The sequence below is a fragment of the Xenia sp. Carnegie-2017 genome, unplaced genomic scaffold (genome assembly GCF_021976095.1).
Source record: "Xenia sp. Carnegie-2017 unplaced genomic scaffold, XeniaSp_v1 HiC_scaffold_24, whole genome shotgun sequence".
NCBI classification, from domain to species: Eukaryota; Metazoa; Cnidaria; class Anthozoa; order Malacalcyonacea; family Xeniidae; genus Xenia; species Xenia sp. Carnegie-2017.
Window position 1 is genome coordinate 6,523,895 of NW_025813487.1, and position 24,813 is coordinate 6,548,707.

Genomic DNA, 24,813 nt, shown 5'->3' on the forward strand with positions numbered 1-24,813 from the left:
CGTGGATGCACGGAGCGCGTTGCTGCAGTGGTATTGGCTGAAATGGAAAATTTCGAGCAATGACCTTATACTGAAAATGTATAGACTGTGAAATCACTCGAGGAAGACAGTAAGTGTTTTCCAACTTTCACATATGTTCGATTAACGCTGGTAAAATCTGTCACTGGCATGTAGCTCTGGTTGGATATGTGTAGCTCTGCTGGGATATGTAACTCTGGTGGGATATGCATTGAGTTCTATAATAACTGGAGCGGCTAACTTTACTGGGCGAGGTCGCCAAAAAATGGCGGCCAACGGACGTATTTCCGCTGAAATGATCGCTTTGCAGAAAATAATATTCTCGACCTCCCCTGGTGTCTATAGTAAATTATGAATTTTTCAAAACAACACGATATCACAGAATATGGATATCGTTAGTTCCATATTCTGTGACGATTCTTTTTGGCATTTTTATAATGCCAACACTTCAATCGTTCAATTGTTGGATGTCGTAGTTTCCACAAAAGGACATATCGCTTCTCACAGGTGAGGTAGTTGTTTGTTTTGTTAGTCCGTCAACGATTGAAAAGCAATTATACATGCACTTGAAAAGCCATAAAATACATATTAAAGATCGTATTTTTAAGACTGACTTGAACGCCAAATATACTGATGTTTTCCTGTTTGTCTATAAAATTCTGCATACTTTTCTGTCATTTGTTATGCATGAAATCGTAATTTACCTATCTATTTGATAGTTTCCTAAAAGTAAAAAGACCCTGCACACATTTTGCTCTGTGAAAAGTATCAAGAAGAAATGATCAGCCCCAACAGTACCCATGATTTGGAGCAGAGCTTGTTATGTTCTATTTGCTGACAACATGCAGGGAAGACCAAGGAGTAAAGATGACTGGAAGATGTTATTGACCAGGCAGAGTCTTAAAAATGATAATGCTGTAAAGATAATTGATTTATTGTCTGCCTTATCCAGAGTTATTTAATTTGATCATGGTCAAATTCTAGATGGAGAAATGATTCAACTAATGATTCCTAATGCTTTGAAGTTAAAGTTCATGAACCAAGAAAAGATGGCGAAGGTTGTGTGTGTTGATGCTTAATTAAATGTCAATTCACAACATATAAAATGGAAAGGCCATAAAGTTTGTGTCTATGTAAACATTTGTAGAGATTGATGATGACTTGATGCAGATGTGAAGCATTAAACTGAATAAGCCATTGGGTTTTATATAACTTAATGTTTAAATCATGTCATATCTTTATCAAAATATTTTAGTTGAGTGTTGTAAATGTTACTAATATCTAATACTATACTGAAGTAAAGATTCAGTGATGAAACCCAAAATTACTGTACTGTACATTTTATATATTTTATTTCTTTAAGAAACAGTTTGAGCTTATTTACCTATTAGAGTACAGAATGGGGATTTATCATGCATCATTGCTGCTTTTAAATAAATGTTTTCACTTTTCAAAGCTTTTCTACAAATATTTTGCTTTTTTCTTTTCATGAGATTGATGATAGAGGTAATATAATCCAATAACTTTATAATTTCTGAAAGCTTTTAAGCTTCTAGCATAAAAGTACACTATAGGTTAATTCATTTGGTTTTATTGCCTTGTTATGACATATCCATGTGCATTTCATCATTCATGTATGAAGAAAACACCAAATGTGGATACTCAGAGAACAAAATGCACTACCAACTGCTTATGAAATTTATTATTGTGAAACTGTGTTAATCATTCAAATTGTACTTATATTGAAAATATAGGAAAACAAAACAAAGTGAAAAAGAGGGTAGAAGTATTAAAGCTAAAATGAATTATACCATTGGAAGCATAAGTGTTTGATGATTATTTGCATTTTGCCCAATTATATATCAATACAACAAAATCAAATGTGCTACAACTTTACAAGTATTTGATGCAGTTGCACTTCAGAACATCACAAAAAGGTTACTTAAAGTAATTTCTATACAATATTGTTTGTTTTCATTTACCAAACCTATGCAGACTTGAGTCTTTTTGAAATTTAATATGAAACTCAATTACAGAAAATCCGTAAATATCCAGAGATTTAATATTTACTTTTTTAAAGAAACAAGTAAAAATCCTACAATTGTGGCGAAAAAAGCCATTGCCTTTCCACGAAAAGAAGCAAAATAGCAATGATAACAAATAAGCTAACTTCTCTCTCGTGAACCACTGTGGAGATGAACTATGATATACTTTTTTGTGTAGACTAAAGAGTTTAATCGATCAAACAAGTTTGACGCTGGTAAGAAAACGACGCATATCTGCATTCATAGATGTGTAGCCGACATATAGCTCTTTCGTCGATAGTTATAAATACATCCTCGTAGGAGCCGATAACTGGAAAGCTAGGTTGACTGCTGTTAGGAATTGTAGGGTTTTATCGTGATTTTCATCAAAATTGCTTGCCAAATCCCAAATACACACATACTTTCTCTTTCCTCAGGAGGAGTGGAAATGAAATTTTCAAGCGGTCAATTTCGGTAAATCTCAGCGGCAACGGACGAAATCCGCCATTTTTTGGCGTCAGATATCCCGGCGCATGCCGGAGTAGCTGTCTGGAAGTATTATAGAACTCAATGGATATGTGTAGCTCCTGGGATATGTGTAGCCCTATGGTAGCTCTTGGGATATGTGTAGCTGGGAATGGATATGGAATGGTGGATATGGTGGATATGGATATGGAATGGTGGATATGTGTACTGTGGTGGGATATGGTGGAGGGGCTCTGGTGGGATATGTGTAGCTCTGCTGGGATATGTGTAGCTCTGGCGAGATATGAAATCGATAGGTTCGAGTTTTGACTCTTTGATTACAAATGGCTAAATGAACAGATAATTGTCTGCACAAGTTGCATTTCCGCTAATTAGCACAAAACAAAGCGTTCATAACTTAACACTTGTTTGTTTTTCTAATTGAGTTGAACGAATACATTCAAATAGCAAAGTTTCATCTTTCAGTACAACTATATAATATCCGTTGGAATCGTTTTTATTCCAAATCATGAATTGGATTGCGAGTGTGCAGTTGATAAGTTAGTTGTTAAATCGCTCTATCGTCTGTTTTGTAATGACCACAAGGTCTGTAGCAACTATTAAAAGAATTTAAAACTAATTATTGCTTACATTTATAACTTCTACAGTTATTCCAAGATTTTCCGACGTCGTCGATTCAACTGTGGAAACTTTGAACCGAAATCCTCGCGAGAAAATTGACGGGGAAGCTGTTGTTCAGGCATCGCAACTTGTAAGTAAACATCATGTCTGGTCTGGTGAAGTGTTCACCAAATTTTCACCGAACTTCATGTTGTTACATCTTGCTACATGTTTAAGGCGTTTAAAGTGCACACGACACGAAAGTTGTGCTATTTAGATTATATTTTCATTGAACATAACGTTCAAATAGATAGCGTTTCTTCTAAAACCGTTTATTCGTATGACACTTCGTTCTCAAGATATTGTAGTTTGTGTCGTTAATGTACGCTTTGCAAAATTTGTGACGTCACATTGCATCATGAAAATTTGAAATTTTGAGGTATATTTGCTGATTTGTTACGTCAGTGGAGCGGAGTTCCTTCGTTGTGAAGAATTGATCGCATGAAAACTGCCCAATCGTATCAACCAAAAGTTTGCAAGGAAACTGGCGGATGTCTGAAAGTGTGCGTCGATTTATTATGCAGAATGACTTCACGAGTTGTATGAGTCGGACTTATTCAAAAACTTCGATATCTTAGTGCAGTGTCATTTTAAAGTTCTATTCAATGAAAATATAATTTAAAATGTCACACGCACTTAAAGTTAAACTGTTCATTTTTCTATCGCCGTAGCTATAACATGAATGGGATTATTATGAAGACTGTAAGAATTTTATTATATAGGTTTACGATGCAATAAGAGATGTGAGAAAGCAGTTAACGTGAAAACGGTATGAATGTTTTCATCGTTTCCTCGAAGGTTTTAGGCTCTTTAGGTTTACGTTCTAATTTGATGTAGAAACGTTACATTAACGGGTTGGAAACGAATATCGATCCAATTTACACGGCCCAGGTTCAACAAGAATTGACTGTCGCTAAAGAAGAGGCCGCCTATGAACAAATACAAGCTGCAGGTAAAAAGTTTTAAGGTAGAAACAGTGTTTTAAAATTGTTTTAAAGTGAGCAATTGCCATGGTGGAAGGCCAAAATAACGTTCCATTTACATTTTTCATTCAACGTCGATTCGATTGATTTTACGTTTTCATTTTGCAGACGTTGACACCTGTTTGAGTAGTCTGTCGGAATGAATCCTGTTTTAAAACAGTTCTTTTAGATTTATTGGGTCGGTGTTTTGGTTGTAAACCAGTTCTTTTGCTAGAAGTCTTGCGTTGTTTTGCCCGTATACCATGGCCATTGCTATTTTTAAACATTTTGTAGATTTACCACGACAGAGTCTTTATTGAACAGTATTTTATTTCAAAGTCTTCTTCATCTCAGACTCGTCCAAGCATATGACCATATTTGAAATAATTTTCCGAAACAAGATTTTTTAAACTCCTCTTTCGCCCTTCACTTTAATCTCGTGATTTTTACGTTCATCTGTGTGCCCTTCAATTCTGGTGTCGTTCTCTGTATTCTCTTACTGCTGTCCTTGAAAACACAATTATTGTATTTTCATGATTGATCGAATTGTATTTGTTTGTATATTCAAGATCCTCACATCACTTGTGTGTTTTTCATTGAAGTCCTGCATTATATGGTCATTAAAATACACATACACATTAATATCGTTATCTATCGCATATAAACACGCACATATACCCAAACATATTACGTATAATAGTTGCAACTAAAAGTTACGACAATTTCATGAAGTATATGTAATAAAACATATTCGGAAAACTGTAACTAAATATAACGAGATGAGATAACCTCTTTCAATTTCATCGAGAATGTTAATTTAAAGGAATAGATTTCTGACTTTGTGTTTGTGTGTAATAATTCGCATTAGGTTTGACTGTTTTATAACTTTTATTTTTACCAAGGTAAAGTTCATTACGACATCCGGGCATCTGGTGGCGATGACGTTGGTGGTATGGGTGTGGCATCTATCAAGGTGAACGGAGAGTATTGTCACAAGCGAGTTGGACATAACGTGGTCGTGTTGGATCCCGCAGGAGAATTTGTGGCGTCGGAAAATTTCGACACAACAGCGCCAGAGGCGGCTGCCATGGAGAAAATTTTTTGATGAATTGCCCAAAGACCATATTTGAATAGTTTGCCACCCAGGAAACTACCGGTGCCTTTACTTCAACTTCAGCCTTTATTAGCTGTTTGTTGTTGTAATGAGGTAACTGTGTAACAAATTTTAAACATTGCTGCCCTGTATGTGGTGTAGTCAATGGTCAAAATATCTATTGAAGTTGGTTTTTGTCCAAAGTTAATCGAAATTCCTTTACATTAAGATTGAATTTATTCTATACCAGCAAGATTTTGTCAAATTTAGAAATTGTTTTAAAGAGAAAATACCATGAATGGTCAAATAATAACATAATAGTTCTAAAGAACTGTTTGAAACTGGAACACTAACCCAAAACGGTTTAAAACAGTTCTTTAGAATTGTTTATTTCAGCATTGCTTGGGTATAATCATAAAACAGGGAAAATCAAGATAGTTCTTCGTAGGCCCGACGACCTAACAAGTTAGGCTACTGTAGCATAAAAGTAAACGTGTAGAAAGAAGCATGAAACACCGAGGTCATAACGTTGTCGTCCTCGACGACAGTGGAAACTTTGTCACATCGAAATGTTTTGATACCGGTGATGCATCAAAGAACGAAGGTGTTGAAATGCAACGTTTTCTCGATGGTTTACCGAACGAAAGGATTTACTCATTGCTACACAAGATACTAAAGGTATTATATCGTGAGAAAGTAACTGCAGCCCACTTGAAAGCAGCCGTCTTTTAACATTTAAACTAAAGAAACGCGAAAGTACGACCGCCTTCACGAAAGTATAAGAACTTTTAAGAGCTTTGCAGCATTTTGCTTTTATTCAAATAAAAGGGTTCATCTGTATCAACTACCTCAACCTTCCATTTAAACTCATTGAAAAATATCGTTTTACAACGTGGTTTAAGATTTGACCTTTGAGTTAACCGATATCGAAAATAACTCTGCGTTGGGGCGACTTTTGAGACTTACTGTTGTTTTTCATGTCGTTGTGAAGAATAAGAGTTTTAGCAAGAGTACGACTACGACGAGTTACGAAATTTGACCGTGTAAGAGAATGGCACGAGGAAGTTTGTTGTCGTTGTCGCTTGGTAAAATTTGCTTTTTGAAAAAATAGAACGAGCTTTTTATTGTGTATAACACCGACGTTTGCGAAGCAGCTACGGCTCTATTTTTCAATAATGATATCAAAGAATCGATAATACTTTTTACAAGAATATAGGACTCTTTAGACTGAAAATCTTCACTATTTTAAGTTTTATGTACGATATATTTGTACTATTTTATTGTTTGTTTACCTTTCACTTTGCGTACGAAATACATGAAAGTTTTGCAGGTCATATTTTCCTTTTTAATGAACATCTGCGCTCAAAAAGGGTTCTAAATTAAAGCCTGGATGCTCGAAAATAGTACTGTAAACTAATTTCTTACAGAATGAAGACATATACCTACTTTCTTTGCTTAAAAAGACATCGTAGTCGCGATTACGAATTTTTTACAAAACATCGTACTCAGATTGATGACGGCTACGTGTTTTGTTGTTTCAACAATGTTTTCGCGCCAAAATGACGTAAATCGTACTCAGTCGTACTCGTAGGCTCTGCTAAAACTCCTATAGCTAGAAGAGACACACTATACTAAATAACAATATGAATGCAAGAGTTTAGATAAATTAGATGAAGATATGATCTTCGCACTTTATTGGACAATTTTAAGCAATTGTCTCAAACCTGAAAAATCAGGTGACTCAAGGATTCGAACCCATGACCTCTGTTTCAAACACCGCACTGCATAAAACATTCATAGTTTAGATAAACTCCGGATTAAATTAGATCAATGTCAAATCCAGATTTACGATCAAAGCTCATTTACAGGTGTGTTAATGAAGCAAAGGATTCGCTTGGTCGTATCGGTGCTACTGGTAATGTAAATCCTGGACCAGGTGGCTCTTGGGTATTTATGGGATACACGGGACCAGATGCAGTAGATTGGGTCACACAGGAATCGAAGCCTCGATACGAAGGACCCTCAGTATTATCCGACTTTGTTTCTTTACCTACCGTGAAGGCAGTCGAGGAAGAACCAGGTATTTTGTTTAACGAATTTTTGCATCACTATTGAGAAGATTTGAGATTCTCCTGTGCAGCACGTTTCAACACGTTTCCTGTTACTTTTAGTTCGTCCGCCTTCGCTTGTCGCCGTCGACGGTTTCGAACTCGCAGCCGAACCCGAACCTGAACCTGAAAATGATAGCGATGATGAAGAAACTGGAACGAGTTTCGCGGAAATGAGTGACAGGGTGTATGCTTTATATTAATCATTACTAAATAATATTTTCATGTCTTTTCTTTGATTTCCCGTTATGGCAGACTGTATTGGTGGGTGCCTCTTAAATTAAACCTGCCAACACCTTAATGAAATTGAGACAGTTGTAAGATGGCGCGGTGCGTATCGATCTACGTATTTCCATTTTAATATCTACTTACATATAGGCTTAGCCATATACCATGATGCATTGTGTTTTGTGATTGGGTCAGTTTTTCGATCTTTTTTTCATAAAACTAGGCAAAATGAAAGATGCCCGCCGAAGATAAGGCGAAAATTGAACAACTGTCAACCGAGCTGCGTTCAGAGAAATCGAGGTTCGAAAATATGTTGTCACAGTGGGATGAATCTGGCAACGAGATTGTTGTTTTGGCTAAGAAGATGTGTGTGATGATGATTATGTCGGACTTATATACATGTTGATATAGTAAGCGTAGACGTTGGTTAGTCCTGAGAAGGACTGTTTTCGTTGTTGACTCTGAAGATGACTCGCTAAGGTTGTCGAAACGTCAGTCAACAAAACAGTCCTTCTCAAGACTATACCAACCTGGACGATCTACATTTACAAACCTGTAACGATACCCGGTTCAAACCATTTACTTTAGTACGTTGGTTAATCACGACTTTCCTTATCATTCTGAGATCAAACAAACGCTGTTTGTTTTTATATTAACAGAGGTACTGGAACATTGAGACAACCATGGATGCGGCAAAGGTGAGTGTCGATTCTGAAGCAGATGAACTCCGACTTGTGATTTGATATAGAAAAAAAAAATTATATATATGTCAATGTACAACAGCAAAGAGAAAAATTAAAAATATCACAATATAATGTGACGTCAATGTAATAATTCTGGCCATTTCTATGTCGTGACTGATTGAATAAAATAATGATGTATTATTTTGTTCATGACTTCAAAGTGCCGGCACAGAAAATTTATGTTAATTATTCCTCTGGGTGATTCTGATATTTTTGTTTGCGTTTGGTTGTAGCGTATTGCAAAAGCTGGCGAAAGAATAAATCAATTATCAACAGAAGCTGAAAAGGTGCTTGTGATTTATTTGTTGAGCAAACATAATAGCGAACAACAAGGCAAAATTTTGCCGCCTGAAATGCTTCATTATGTGAGCATTGTACGTCTCTAATGCCCGGGCAAATTTTTCAGTTTATTTTAAACTTAATTATTGTGAGAAAATTACATTTATGTCTCAACAAGATAGGATGTTCTTGCGATGGTATCCAGTGGAAGATATCTGTCCTTAGACACAATGTTACCCTTTGCGTTTGCCAATTGTCTAATCTGGATATTTAAGCAAACGAAAGAGATTGTCTTTCTAAAAAAAAAAAATGAAAGCTTGAGTTTCTTGTAAATATTATATTGCAGAGACCGGTTGCACGAAGCCTGGATAGCGTTATCCATTGGATAGCAAAATTTTCCGTGTATTTTTTACAAAGAATATTCGTTATCTTCGAAAAATATTTTATTTCAGTGATTGCTCAATTCGAATCTTATATTTTTTTGGTTGGTTTATAAAGTTTAAAAATTGCTGCCCAATGGACAACGCTATCCAGGCTTCGCAACCAAGGCCGGGTATTGTACTTTTATTGCTCTCTATTGCATGTATTTGATTTTCGCACTCGTGTTGCATCCAAGTTTCTTTTCCTGACTTTAGTGTCCTCATTCTCAATCGAAGAACGATCTTCTCGCATACATTCAACGCGTCTCTCTTTTTTCACATCAACTCACCATCACCAGTCGAGTGAAAGCTGATATCCAGACAATCAGTGGCGTCGAAGTTGTGTCAGCGGTAAGTCCGTTGTTGTGTCAGCGGTAAGTCCGTTGCCAGCGGAGATATTTGTGACTTTCTTTTTCGAAATAAATTGACCACTTTAGCGGTAGTTGCCATAGCGTCCAACTTGAAATGAAATATGCGGAGCTAATTGTGTCTCCTTTGCTTAATTAATATACTAGCTAACTTCGAGACCATGATTTAAAGTTTCCTTTTCTCTTTATCAGTTGGAAAGTGCAACTTCTCTTATAACAGCTGCGAAAACTTGATGAATGCTGTTATACTAACAGTCAAAGCTTTATGTCGCTTCTACTAAGGTAAGTGAGCAAAAACAAGTGATTCGACTCAACGTTGAATTTCATAATTATTAAGATTTGCCATTATTCCGTTTCTAGTTTCGAGGTTCTAACAGATCAGTGGTAAGTTATTAAATCATATTATAAATTAAACACAATGAAACGTGCGCTGATTGGTCTAGAGCTGTGTTTGCATTGGCCTTTGCAACACAACTGAGCTCAACCAATCATAACAATCAATCAGTCATAGAGAATTTGCAAATTGAGCATGAATACATTTTAGAAGAAAAATTAAAATGTTTGTCTTTTGCATTTTATTTTTAGAAATAAAGATTTCGTTTTACACAGGCTTATGCAAACCTCTCGAGCATGTGCAACCCTCAACCTTCGGTCTCTGGCTTGCACTGATCTTTCGAGTTCTTCCGAAGATCTCCTCGGTTTGCATAAGCCTGTGCAAACACAGTAAACATCTTTTATTTCTTAAATATCGTGTTTTATTCATGAGTAAATATTATATTCGCCCATCAAACTTTAGGTTGTGTTACATTAGGTTTTGTCGATGATAGATGTGTATAGATTACTACCAACGATGATCATTACATGTGTAGCTATTTGTGATTGCTGGGGCATAGTTGCTTGACTGCAAGTATCTTGTCAATTGGAATGACCAATTGGATTGAAGAAAAAGAGCAAATAGTGACGTATATGACAAGGTCACGTTTGACGATCTCTAAAACGTAGTTCTTTTTCAGGTCAACTGGACAATGAAAGCGCCCAACATGAAACCGCTTGTCACTCAAAGGAGTTTCGCAGACGATGACTCATCACCTCGTAGGTTAACCAAGTCGACAAGATATAGTGAAGTAAATCCACTTGTCCCTCTCGATCAATTCGACACATCTCGACCAATGAAAAGAGCAGATTTCTAGAAACTATCGATTTTATAGGTAAATAGTAACTTATGTATGTTATCGTATTGACAGGTATGTGTGGGTAATTCAAGGCTGCGATAGATGCACTTTGATTGTATGAAATTTTAGGTAATTTTAATGACGATTGGTGATGGCGGTCCCTAAGGGCTCGCCATCATTCAACTCACCTTATTTTGTGTCAAGACTTGCTTGCAGCTAATCATATAGCTGCAGTGTGAGTTCTTGTCTGTAAAATGAACCTTAGCACGATGTATTACAGAGGCTGACAGGCTGATATTATTTAACTTACATGGATAGACGAAGCGTTCTATCCTTTGTTTAAAAAAACACGTATTTTACTTGTAACGATGTCTTCAATTAATTAATTATGTCTTCGTCTAATTTTCAAATAAAGAAAATCCGAAATATTTTATCCAAATGTAATTTGATATTGCTAGCGTCCGGATTTGTGATGTATACACAGATTATTGAATGATAGAAAAAGTAGCTAAAATAGTGAGCACAGTAAACATATACGTTAACCAGTAAATTGATACCGTTATGCATTGCGCGGCGGCGCCTTGTTTCTTCCAGTTAACTATGGTTGAATTACTTTGCCAAAAGTTCGAGTGATTAGTCTTTCAACGACCTGTTTGAGCCCGCATTCCCGCGATAATTTATTTTGAATTATTTATAGAGCTACAACAGGCGGTGAGTGTGTTGTTGCCTCAAACAATGTGGCAATTCAAACGCAACAATTTGTAACTTCTCGATTGTGAAATTAACTGCAGATGGCGGATGAGAATTTTTCCAATAACTGGAGATGACGGATGAGTATTTTTCCAATAACTGGAGATGACGGATGAGTATTTTCCAATAAGTTATGAATACTCCAAATTCGATTTGACGTACATATTGTTGAACAGACGTCGTTTCGAGATTACACACACACACATTCATCCGTTTTGTGTGAAGATTGAAATGCATTCTGGTAAAATAGACATGCCGCCATCTGTCTTGAGGCATTTTGTGTAAAGATTACAAATTTTTAGCGATGCAGAAAGATATTTGTTCATTTCGTTAAAAATCGTTTGCGTGCAGCCTCCTGTTGCTTCTTGTATACAAAAATCCGACCACACAAACATGACACCGACCACCAAAATCCAGAAAAACCACGTGAACGCTTTCGTCATTCGCCGTGTATAGTGTCCTTTCGGGGAATTCTCGACAGGCTCTGGAAGAAAAAAATTTTAAATGTCAACGTCGCTGGTATGATGAGTCATGATATTGTACAAGGTATGCAAAACAAAATGCCCTAGTATGTATGAGCCATGATATGTATTGAACTTACTGACCTTTAACAGGTTCCGCTTTTACAAATGGGACAATGTCATCGGTGTTTTCTGTACTTCTAACTGTTTGTTCATCTTTCTCAACTTCCAACTCGTAGAATTTCAAACCGACGATGTCGTGATTATCTGTTGTGCAGGAATTATGATTAGTACCACGATAAAACGACGTTTTTCAAAGATGATCTTAACAGGTAACGCGACATCCAAAGAATGAATATTACAGCACGCCTGTGTTTACTACTGGAATTAAACTTCTGATATATGATGCAGATAGTTCAACTGAATAACTGAACTTAAAATAACGTCTTTCTCCAAACTTTACTCTTGCTATTTCGTCTTCATTTCATGCCCTACCACGCTTTAGCGTTAATAGACCAGATTTGGCAGTAGACATTTTGTGGAACTAACAACCTAAAATGACGCCATCATTGGATGTCCCTAAAATATGGCTCGCTAAGCGCAGGCATTACTGTTATACTCGTTCTTTAATGTCTTTGTCAGCAATGTGTTACGTTTGAAAGCAAAAACTACCAAAATCCATTTACTCAATCTTTTCAGGGAAACAAAGAAATGCTTGGCACAACTTTACCTTTATAACACAGTTCAGAAGAACGACTTTTCTTGTATTTTATCAATATCTTTGCTTCTGAGAAATTCATAAGCCATTTTACAGTGACCCACCTGCCAAATTGCCAGTAGCAGCGCTAAGACCAATGAAATATGAAGTCGGAAGTCGTATACCAGAGACCTGAAGACATGCTTTCCATTCACCATCACTATCAATGTCTGTCATAACTGTTAAAGTTTCTTTTGCTACCCAAGTACTGAATCAAAGCATATGTTTCCGCTCCATTATGCGAAAAGAAGCCTAAGAAAATATCTGAACTGTCAAATTGGACCATGAAGATATTCAATGAGCGCTTGAAATCATGAAAACAGTTATACAAGAGGTAAAATACAAACCGAGCAGCCCTGTATTTGTGAATAAGCACCATCACGATTATGGTCGTAGTTTAAGGTACCATTGTTTACCATAGCTGATATATAAGGTGGTCTGCCTATATCAAGAAGAAAAATCATTGCTGAAATGTGGTTTGCTTTGAAGAAAACTTCAATGGATATCAATCTTACAGCGTTATCACCATTTGCATTACTATAAGTGTCAAAGAAAACAGCAAGTCCTGAAGAAATTTTTGCTTCCAAAGACTGGACCTAAACAATACAAATAACATTTGTGCATAAATTTATCATATGAACTTTCCACATCCATAGATTTAATGAAATTTACTAAATAAACTCAATTTATTACCGAATTCCATTTTCTCTTTAGCATAATGGAACGCAAAGCCATCTCCATAAAGTGAATCTCCAGAACCATGAACTGAAAATGGATATGGATTTCCCAATCGCGAGCTGTTACAGGCTGTATGGTAAAGAAGTTTTCATGTTAATTCACTACTCGGACATAAAACAAATCTTATTTTATTACCACTGACCAATGTGTTCCAAATAAACCCTTTTTGACTTTGATGATCCTCGGTCAATCGGATATGATTACTGGTTATCAATGTGTCACCACCAAAATCCCAAAATTGCAGGCTAGTGCTACCAACTAAATAAAAACTGCTGTAAGCTCTAAGGACTATGACAAAAACGCCACAACTTACATGTTGGAAAACTTTGAAATACTACTATTGATTAATTCTGAACATGCTGAGTTAGCAAATCAATTGTAGATTTTCATCAATGTCAATTTATTTCTACATAAATTAAAATAACCAGCAGCAACGCTTAAGAAGTGTCAAGAAGGCGATATACAAAAAAGTGCATTTTCCGTCAAATTTGGAAGGCTCAAAGTCCGTCGGGCGCCGAGCACGAGCAGCCGGTTCGACCGAAGAAAAATAGTTTTAAAATGCAGCACCTTGAAATGGTTTCGAAAGTGAATGTTCTCTTCACATATCCATTCGAGCTTGCAAGTTCCAAACCGTATATGCTTGAGAAACTATGACAAAATAATGAAAAATAACACATTTCGAATGAATATTTGCCACAGCGGTTCGCCATATTGAAGAGCACAGATTTACTGAAAATATAAATGATGAATTTTCCTTGTGTTTCCATTTGTTAAATACTGCAACCCTACGAGACATCAGCCAATCATATTACGAAGAAATTTTTGAGTCAATACTAACATAATAAAACACTTAATTCACGCAAAATAAGTGTTCACTGTCCTAACATCAATTAAGTTTTTTTGGCTTTTTTCAGTCACGGTTCGCAGCCCATAACATAGCAGACATGCCTCTGCTTTACACTTTTCCATAGAAGCAAGCAATTGATTGGGGGAGGGAGGAGAATTCAGCGTCCCACATACACATACATTTCTCATCTTATTCTCCTCCGTCCTCTTTGAACAGGCTCCGTAGTCAGTGTTTCAAATTTACTCGCTTGTTCTGCTGAAGTTTAATTATTAGGAGAACTACTATACCTAATTTCAATACAATGCCATATACGACCTCAATAACTGTCTAGAGAACAGCCAGCTATACAACACTAGGATCCACTTCAGTGTGTTTGCCATGATTTAACGTCACAGGTTGTGCTAGAGTTCCCAAGGCACGACCAGCATGCACCGGCTCTTTAGAATTAATGGTGTAACAAAGCGCACGGAACCAATTAGTGACGTAACAATAAACGGAGCCAATTACTATCGTCAGAATAAACACGCAATGTTAATTTGTTCATTTCGCAGCAATAGCTCGCATCGCAAGGTTCTACATATTTTCAAAGCAATTTCGAAAAGAGATATTTTCATTGTTAAGTAGCAACGAGAAAATGGGTAACTGTTTCTCTTGCTGCTTCGGAAAGGATAAAAAGCAAACGAGAACGCAGAAAACTGCGTCTCGAACCCGAATCCAAAATGTTCAGCGTCACGATCGCGGAGAAGACATCAAAGTTGATCTTTCTGAAAAAATTCAGACGAAGTAAGTACCAATCATTTTATAGTATCTTGTAAAGTTTAATTGCTAAATGCTCTTTTTGGGTGAGCTATAACGCAACAAGTTAAACATTTTATAAAGTTTTCTGAAGTTTTGTCGCAATTATATTACTTTGTAATGAATTATGTTATAGCTAATTGTGTGTTTTTTTACAGTAAATAAAACATTTTTTCGTTGTTTTGTTTTTTCTTCTTGGGTCAATAGCTTTCTTATGAGTAATACGAGGTATTTTTCGCTATGAATCGAAAGGTTCTTCGCTTTCTTGCTAAAACTAATTATTTGTCGCAACAAGAAACTCAGACCCAGGTCTCCTTTAGCGATTGTGCTACGAAGTGCATGCGCACGATTGTGATTGGTGAGAAAAGTTTGATGAGGTTACTGATAATTGAATTGGAATAAATGAGAGTGCATTCATTTCGGAAAATTTTCAACCGTTTTGAATGTAAACATGAAGTCCAATTTTCATAAAGACGAAATTGCCGGAACAAAAACGAAAGACTACTTCCTTTAACTTAACTCGACGCATTTTCAAGAATTTCAATTGTTTTCGATTTTTGAAAACATACAAAACATTCACCAAAACAAAACAGTATTTTATTGCTCTCAACGCATCCCGATTTCATCTTGAACTTTAGCTACACTATGTTTGACTTGAGCAGAACAAAACTTAAAAAACATTTTAGCTAATCACTTTTCTAATCAAAACAAGTCTAAATAATTTCTTCATGAAGCCAGCATCTACATGATCATGCATTACGTACATTAATTTCTTCATGAAGTCATGGCATCTTTACATGATCATGCATACGTACATTAATTTCTTTTCATGAAGCATGGCATCTTTACATGGCCATGTACATTACTTTCATGCCGGTCTTTACATGATCATGCATTACGTACATTGATTTCTTCATGAAGCCATGGCATCTTTACATGATCATGCATTACAATCATCTCATGAAGCTTCACACTTTACACATGCATTACGCTATTTAATCTTTCATGAAGCTCGGCATCTTTACATGATCATGCATTTCATGCACATTAATTTTTCATGAAGCCATGGCATCTTTACATGATCATGCATTACGTACATTAATTTCTCTTCATGGCATTCATGATCATGCATTACGTACATTAATTTCTTCATGAAGCCATGGCATCTTTACATGATCATGCATTGTACATTAATTTCTTCATGAAGCCATGGCATCTTTACATGATCATTACATACATTAATTTTTCATGAAGTCATGTCATCTTACATGATCATGCACATTACGTACATTACTCTTCATGAAGCTGTCACTTTATGATCATGCATTACGTACATTAATTTTTCATGAAGTCATGGCATCTTTACATGATCATGCACATGTACATTAATTTCTTCATGAAGCCATGGCATCTTTACATGATCATGCATTACGTACATTAATTTCTTCATGTTGGTCATCTTTACATGATCATGCATTACGTACATTAATTTCTTCATGAAGCCATGGCATCTTTACATGATCATGCATTACATTAATTTCTTTCATGAAGCCGGCGGTTCACATGATCATGCATTATACATTAATTTCTTCAAAAGCATGTCATTTTTACATGATCATGCATTACGTACATTAATTTCTTCATGAAGCATGGCATTTTGTTGATTACGTACATTAATTTCTTCAGTTATGGCATCACATGATCATGCATTACGTACATTAATTTCTTCATGAAGTTGTGTCATCTTTACATGATCATGCATTATGCACATTAATTTCTTCAAGTAGTTATGTCATTCATGATCATGCATTACGTACATTAATTTTTATAGTCGGCATCATTATGATCATTACGCATTATCTTCATGAAGCCATGGCATCTTTATACATCATGCAATATGTACATTTCACTTTTATAGTTGGCATCTTTATGACTGCATTACGTACATTAATTTCTTCATGAAGCCTGTGCATCTTTACATGATCATGCATTACGTACATTAATTTCTTCATGAAGCCATGTCATTTACATGATCATGCATTACGTATTAATTTCTTCATACAGGTCATCTTTTACATGATCATGCATTACGTACATTTTCTTCATGAAGCATACATCTTTACGATCATGCATTACGTACATTAATTTCTTCATGAAGCCATGTCATCTTACATGATCATGCATTACGTACATTAATTTCTTCATGAAGTCGTCATCTTTACATGATCATGCATACATACATTAATTTCTTCATGAAGTCATGGCATCTTTACATGATCATGCATTACATTAATTTTCATGAATATGCATCTTTACATGATCATATTACGTACATTAATTTTCTTCAATATGTCATCTCAGATCATGCATTACGTACATAATTTTTCATGGTTTAAGGCATCTTTATATGATCAGCGTATTACGTACATGAATTTCTTCATGAAGTCATGTCATCTTTACATGATCATGCATTACGTACATTAATTTCTTCATGAAGCCATGGCATCTTTACATGATCATGCATTACATACATTCATTTCTTCATGAAGTCATGTCATCTTTACATGATCATGCATTACGTACATTAATTTCTTCATGAAGCCATGGCATCTTTACATGATCATGCATTACGTACATTAATTTCTTCATGAAGTCATGTCATCTTTACATGATCATGCATTACGTACATTAATTTCTTTATGAAGTCATGTCATCTTTACATGATCATGCATTACGTACATTAATTTCTTCATGAAGCCATGGCATCTTTACATGATCATGCATTACGTACATTAATTTCTTCATGAAGCCATGGCATCTTTACATGATCATGCATTACGTACATTAATTTCTTCATGAAGTCATGGCATCTTTACATGATCATGCATTACGTACATTAATTTCTTCATGAAGCCATGGCATCTTTACATGATCATGCATTACGTACATTAATTTCTTCATGAAGTCATGTCATCTTTACATGATCATGCATTACGTACATTAATTTCTTCATGAAGTCATGTCATCTTTACATGATCATGCATTACGTACATTAATTTCTTCATGAAGCCATGGCATCTTTACATGATCATGCATTACGTACATTAATTTCTTCATGAAGTCATGTCATCTTTACATGATCATGCATTACGTACATTAATTTCTTCATGAAGCCATGGCATCTTTACATGATCATGCATTACGTACATTAATTTCTTCATGAAGCCATGGCATCTTTACATGATCATGCATTACGTACATTAATTTCTTCATGAAGTCATGTCATCTTTACATGATCATGCATTACGTACATTAATTTCTTCATGAAGTCATGTCATCTTTACATGATCATGCATTACGTACATTAATTTCTTCATGAAGCCATGGCATCTTTACATGATCATGCATTACGTACATTAATTTCTTCATGAAGTCATGTCATCTTTACATGATCATGCATTACGTACATTAATTTCTTCATGAAGTCATGTCATCTATACATGATCATGCATTACGTACATTAATTTCTTCATGAAGTCATGGCATCTTTACATGATCATGCATTACGTACATTAATTTCTTCATGAAGCCATGGCATCTTTACATGATCATGCATTACGTACATTAATTTCTTCATGAAGTCATGTCATCTTTACATGATCATGCATTACGTACATTAATTTCTTCATGAAGTCATGTCATCTTTACATGATCATGCATTACGTACATTAATTTCTTCATGAAGCCATGGCATCTTTACATGATCATGCATTACGTACATTAATTTCTTCATGAAGCCATGTCATCTTTACATGATCATGCATTACGTACATTAATTTCTTCATGAAGCCATGGCATCTTTACATGATCATGCATTACGTACATTAATTTCTTCATGAAGCCATGTCATCTTTACATGATCATGCATTACGTACATTAATTTCTTCATGAAGTCATGTCATCTTTACATGATCATGCATTACGTACATAGAAATCATCTGTGTTTTTTACTTAACTTTTTTGGACACATGTAGACAGGAAATCTATGATAACTCTATAAAAACTCTGTATAGTCTTTAATACTTTTCGCTGGTGAAATTAAGCTCCACGTCAAGTATATGAAGACATTACCGTATCCAGCAAACGTGTTTCGTCATTTTCACTGTGTAAATTTCAGACATGATATCATTGCGTGTATATATTTGCTCTGGAGGAGTAAGCTAAAATGGACTGGCCAGTGGTAGTGCCCCATCGTTTATGTAGCCAACATTTACTGCACATAAAATGCTACGAACCCTAACATTTCGTGACTGTAGTGATTGAGTCATTGTGTAAGAATTGAAAAGTAAAACTTTTACCAAATGAGCCAACTTTGCACGTTGTGTCTGAGTGTAAAATCAATACTTATTTGATTAATTTGCTACGTAGCACAAAGGCTTGCTCTTGGCTATCCGTTTTATATTAAACATTCATTATGTTGATGATCCATACTTTCCCCATAATATAACCTGTTTCATTCATGCAAACGAATTTTAGGCGCAAGCTCCACAAAAGCAACAACAATTGGCTATGATACCATACATTGACATGAGTTCCAAGCTTGTGAGTTTTCGTTATCTACCTCTTGGCTATCTATGAAACCATGAAGTTGACTAATATCGTGAAAAATTTTAGATGCCCGTGTTAAAAAGAAAACTTGTCGTTGATCGTGAACCTCACGAGGTCAATGTACCAGAAAACGTTAGTCAAATCTTTCTTAAATTGATAAATGTTTCATTTGACTTTATTGACTTCATTTGACTTTATTTCATTTGACATTTGACATCATTTGACTTTATTTCATTTGACATTTGACATCATTTGACTTTATTTCATTTGACATTTGACATCATTTGACTTTATTTCATTTGACATTTGACATCATTTGACTTTATGTTTGAACTAACTGAACTATTTTTTATGATCATACGCACCAACCATATTCATATTTCATTTCATTCAAAAGATGCAACAGTTGGCCATCATAACATACATCAACATGAGATCCAAATTTGTGAGTTTAGTGAGTCATCTTTCAAATGTAGTTAGTGATCGTACCTGAGCCCCGTGGCTCTTCGCGAACCATTTCTCAATTGACAATATGTCGTGAAAATTTCAGATGCCCGTCTTAAAAAGAAAACCAGCTTGTGTTTTTAAGCCTTATTTGGCGAACACACCAAAGAGCGTAAGTTCAAAGTCAACTTGTATCTGTTAGATCAAGATCTATATTTGATAAATCACTGAATATTAATTTGTCATATGTTGCCATGAATTTCAGATCCAACTTGTTCCAAAGCAGAAACAGTTATCTATAATACCATACATTGATATGACATCAAAACTTGTAAGTTTATCGATATTCAAATATCTTTAGAATGTAATCAACTGTAATTTTACGTACAATCACACTAATTGAAACTATCTCTCAAAAAAATTTAGATGCCAATGTCGGAAAGAAAACTGGTGCTTGCTTATAATCCGTATGTGATCAAGATGGAAAAGAGGGTAAGATCAATTTAATATTAGTTATTTAAAATAAATGTTTGATGAAGATCTAAATCTGATAAACCAATAAATATTGACTTGTCATATATTGCCATAAATTTCAGATTCAGTTTGTTCCAAAGCAGAAAGAGTTATCTATAATACCATACATTGATATGACATCAAAACTTGTAAGTTTATCGATTATTAAAAGATATTTTAATATATCTAGCTAATCACGTTTAATTTTTATGTACCATGACTAGTTTACAATATCTCTTTAAATAAAAAATTTAGATGCCAATGTTTGAAAGAAAACTGGTTTTTGCTTATATTCCGTATGTTGTCAAGATGGAAAAGAGCGTGAGTTCATTTTAATATAAGTTATACATAACAAATGTTATCTTTAAGCTGATAAATCACTAAATGTTAACTTGTCATATATTGCCATAAATTTCAGGTCCATCTTGTTCCAAAGCAGAAGGAGTTATCTATAATACCATACATTGATATGACATCAAAACTTGTAAGTTTATCGTTTGTCAAAAGATCTTTCAAATCCAATCACCTTTACTCTATGTACAATCACGTCACTAAATAAATTTTAGATACCAATGTCAGAAAGAAAACTGGTGGTTGCTTATAATCTGTACGAGATCAATATAGAAAAGAGCGTGAGTTTAATTTAATGCCAGTTACATATAAATGGTAAAGAACATCCAATCTGATAAACCAATAAATATTGATTTGTCGTATGTTGCCATGAATTTCAGATCCAACTTGTTCCAAAGCAGAAAGAGTTATCTATAATACCATACATAGATATGACATCAAAAGTTGTAAGTTATCGATTGTCGAAAGATCTTTAAAACACGATAATCATCTTTACAGAAAGATTATTTGCTTTTTACCATTTTTACCATCACACTTATTGATAATATCTCTCGACCAATTTCAGATTCCTGTGTTGGAAACGAAACTAATGCTGGTTCATAATCTGAATGTTGAAAACATTCCAAAGAGCGTGAGTAATTTTTTCGTTGATAGTTATATAATTTTCTAAAAAGATATTTTCTATTCGTCTTGAATGATGATCACAATTGATGATCATCAATCTTTGGTATCCATGATCATCTTCTTGGGTATCCTTCGATCCCACGATGTCATCAATTGATGATGACATCGTGTGATCGAAAGATACCCAAGAAGATGAGTTGGACGAGATTGAAGTGCAGGAGCATAACGAACATCACATCCTTCAGAATATGAAGGACAAAGATGACATTAACAATGATGACACCGTGGGATCGAAGGATACCCAAGAAGATGAGTTGGAGCATTTTGAAGTGCAGGAGCATGACGAACATCACATCCTTCAGAATATGAAGGACGAAGATGACATTAACAATGATGACACCAAGGGATCGAAGGATACACAAGAAGATGAGTTGGAGCATTTTGAAGTGCAGGAGCATGACGAACATCACATCCTTCAGAATATGAAGGACGAAGATGACATTAACAATGATGACATCGTGGGATCGAAGGATACCCAAGAAGATGAGTTGGACGACATTGAAGTGCAGGAGCATGACGAACATCACATCCTTCAGAATATGAAAGACGAAGATGACATTGACAATGACATCATGGGATCGAAGGATACCCAAGAAGATGAGTTGGACGACATTGAAATATTGGAGCGTGAGGACCTTTCGGATGATTCTGAGGACGAGTCATGCCATTCGAAGGAAAAGAACAAATCTGAGCCACGTGTGTCTATAGATCCTTCGGAGGTAAAGTCATATTTGTTTACAAGAACGGTGAGCAATTTCCAACTTGCGAGATCGAATAAGGATTTCATGGAGCTTGTGAAAACTTTATGATTTTATTTTTGCAGCCGTTGACAGCAGCCTACATGAGCCAGACATTATTTAATAATCTCAACATTGTAAGTAAAAAACAAAATAATTTCAGCATTTATATATTTTTCAAATATTGCCGTTTTTTAAAGGAACCCATGATTTTTGTTGGGTTAGTTAATCCAGAAATTGATCAGAAAAAATGAACAAACATTTGAACCTGAAAAATTCATTTTCTTGAAGACTTATCTTGACTTTATACAACTATCGCAAAGAAGTTAGTTATCTCGTACCAAACATTGTCTCCTGTACAGTTAGACAGTGGTCATTGTATTAAGAATGTATACGTCATCTTCATATATATAGTCTGTGACGTATACATTACGTAATTCATAATTTTCTTTAATATCTCCAGGTTCTGTACGTGAAGATAAACGTTCTGATGCATCAACCGACTATCGTAGTAAGTAGAAAATTTATATTACTTAGTCATCTTAGTCTTCTCAAGACGAGACTTGCAAATGGCGTTTTTCAAATTCATTAAATTGTATGTAGTTTTACTGACTTGTTACCTTTTATCACAGAGAACAGCCAAACAAATTGGCCTTCTCGATGTTCATCCCGATACGGTGAGATTCTTCTATCGTGTAAAACACGTCATCATTAATAACGAAGACATACTTGAAAAGATATTGTTTATATTTGGAAATTTATTTACTTTGCAGTCGTTGGTCGGAGTAATGGGATCCAGGAATTTTATATCACTGTTGCATCAGGTATGAACTATACGATTTTATGGTTTGTTTTTCGCGAATGATCAATCCACAAAACAAGTGGGCTGTTCATTTGCGAAATGTTAATATGTTATGGTTTTCCGTGTGTAGATTTACAAAAAACTGCAGGAATACAATTACGTTGGAAAAAACGATTTGTTTGAACTGATTGATGTGGTACGTGGAGTAATTTCATCTGTGCTTCATTTTTTGCTGCAATTTGTTGACGTTTGTTCAAACAAAATAGCCTCCTGAATATCTCTAACATGTTCCATTCTTATTTTTACCTCAGCCGAGTTATATGAATGAAGGACATTGCTCCGATGATCTTGATGAAGATGATACGGTAAGTTACAAAAAATACCAAAAGTTACCTAAAAACCAAAGGAAAACAGTAAAACAAAGTTTATTTACAGTGTATAATCAACTGCAAAATATTTTCTTCATCAATTTAACATTCTGAATGCATATCCACGCGTGTGTATCCTCAATTCTTAGTAAAAAACGTTGTTTGGGTGCATGGTAAATAACCTTTATCAAATAAGAGAGAGAGAGCTAGCATGAATTAGGAATGCTGCACGATAAAAAAGCATGTTAGGACACGGGTTGTAAAACGTGTATAGCATAACAGAAATTTATCAGGCTAGAAATAAGGTAATCAGATGACAAAATCACGTGAGTTGAAATAGAATAACGCAGATTACAAAGGAATTTACGAAATCATGCGTTAATGGCTATTTGCAGGACTCGTCCGAAGATACATCTCGATCAGATTGTCTGTTTAAAGAGGTAAGTCTCGAAATCTTTGGAAAGTCTCTATTTGCCAAAATACGTTCGTCATATAACTCTGGTGAAAATATGCTTTTTTCTATAGAAAAAGACGTATTTTCATATCATCAAAATAAAGCATAAAAATGTTGAATGATGCGTTTTTTTCTTGACGTTTACACTGACATATGATATTTTTCAGCCAAAGTCACAGGATGAAGAGGCTGCAAAAGAAGCAGCAAGCGTTGTGGCTGATGTTGTCAAAGATGTCATTGATGAAGATGTACGTTTGAATTTCCTCGAAACGGTGTTTGTGATTTGTATAATTTTCTGGCATTTTCACGTACACATATTTTCTTGCGTGAAACTTTCAAAGTAACCATAAAGCCAAGATGCATATTCTAGTAATGTTTTAGGAATCGAATTGCGGTGATGAAACCACAAAAGATCAAGGATATACTCCGCCGTCATCCAAGAATAAAGTTAGTTGAAATTGTAGAATCGAAAAACTTAACAAGGACTAATTAAAGGAAAGATTTTTTATCATTTGTCTTTTGTACAATTATTTTAGGATGACAAAGTTGACAAACAAAATATGAATGAGCATGGGCACAATCCCGTTGATGAAAAAGTAATTTTTAATTTCAAAATCGACGAGATATAAATACGTTTATTCATTCGTTTCCTCAAATGTCTGCTTTCTGAATATTTTTAGTTTGCTAATGTTGAACAGCAGGAAGCTCCAAATGAATGGTCTAATGGGAATGGTGATCACTATCATATTCCCAATCAATGGCACAATGTCCATGCTCATCAACATGAAATTCCCAATCAATGGCACAATGTCCATGCTCATCAACATGAAATTCCCAATCAATGGCACAATGTCAATGCTCATCAACATGAAATTCCCAATCAATGGCACAATGTCCATGCTCATCAACATGATTCCAATCAATGGCATGTCATTCATGGAATT

At 35.1% G+C, this 24,813-nt stretch overlaps 1 protein-coding gene, 2 long non-coding RNA genes and 1 pseudogene across 3 annotated transcripts; 2 read left to right on the forward strand and 2 right to left on the reverse strand.

The window, feature by feature from the left end:
- The first annotated feature begins 82 nt into the window (after positions 1 to 82).
- Positions 83 to 3,603, forward strand: LOC124450541. Its single transcript, XR_006950066.1, has 3 exons — positions 83 to 109; positions 3,176 to 3,279; positions 3,568 to 3,603. It is a non-coding gene; the product is annotated as an uncharacterized LOC124450541 (long non-coding RNA).
- A 319-nt stretch (positions 3,604 to 3,922) lies between these two features.
- Positions 3,923 to 5,133, forward strand: LOC124450537. The gene is made up of 3 exons (XR_006950058.1): positions 3,923 to 3,957; positions 4,026 to 4,140; positions 5,053 to 5,133. It is a non-coding gene; the product is annotated as an uncharacterized LOC124450537 (long non-coding RNA).
- Positions 5,134 to 11,516: 6,383 nt separating this feature from the next.
- Positions 11,517 to 12,717, reverse strand: LOC124452033 (vesicular integral-membrane protein VIP36-like). The gene is made up of 3 exons (XM_047002627.1): positions 12,594 to 12,717; positions 11,916 to 12,038; positions 11,517 to 11,794 (listed from the first exon to the last, which is right to left on the reverse strand). Exons 1-3 carry the CDS (start codon positions 12,703 to 12,705, stop codon positions 11,517 to 11,519), a joined length of 513 nt encoding a protein of 170 aa, XP_046858583.1. The 5' UTR covers positions 12,706 to 12,717.
- A 134-nt stretch (positions 12,718 to 12,851) lies between these two features.
- Positions 12,852 to 13,976, reverse strand: LOC124452034 (annotated as a pseudogene).
- Positions 13,977 to 24,813: the final 10,837 nt, after the last annotated feature.

Bases quoted from the DNA above. Each gene is read 5' to 3' on its own strand.
- LOC124452033 (XM_047002627.1), bottom strand. From the start codon at position 12,705: ATGACAGACATTGATAGTGATGGTGAATGGAAAGCATGTCTTCAGGTC. The intron at 12,039-12,593 runs GTGGGTCACTGT...CCTGCACAACAG, and splicing joins TGCTACTGGCAATTTGGCAG to ATAATCACGACATCGTCGGT. The intron at 11,795-11,915 runs GTCAGTAAGTTC...TTTTTCTTCCAG, and splicing joins AAAAGCGGAACCTGTTAAAG to AGCCTGTCGAGAATTCCCCG.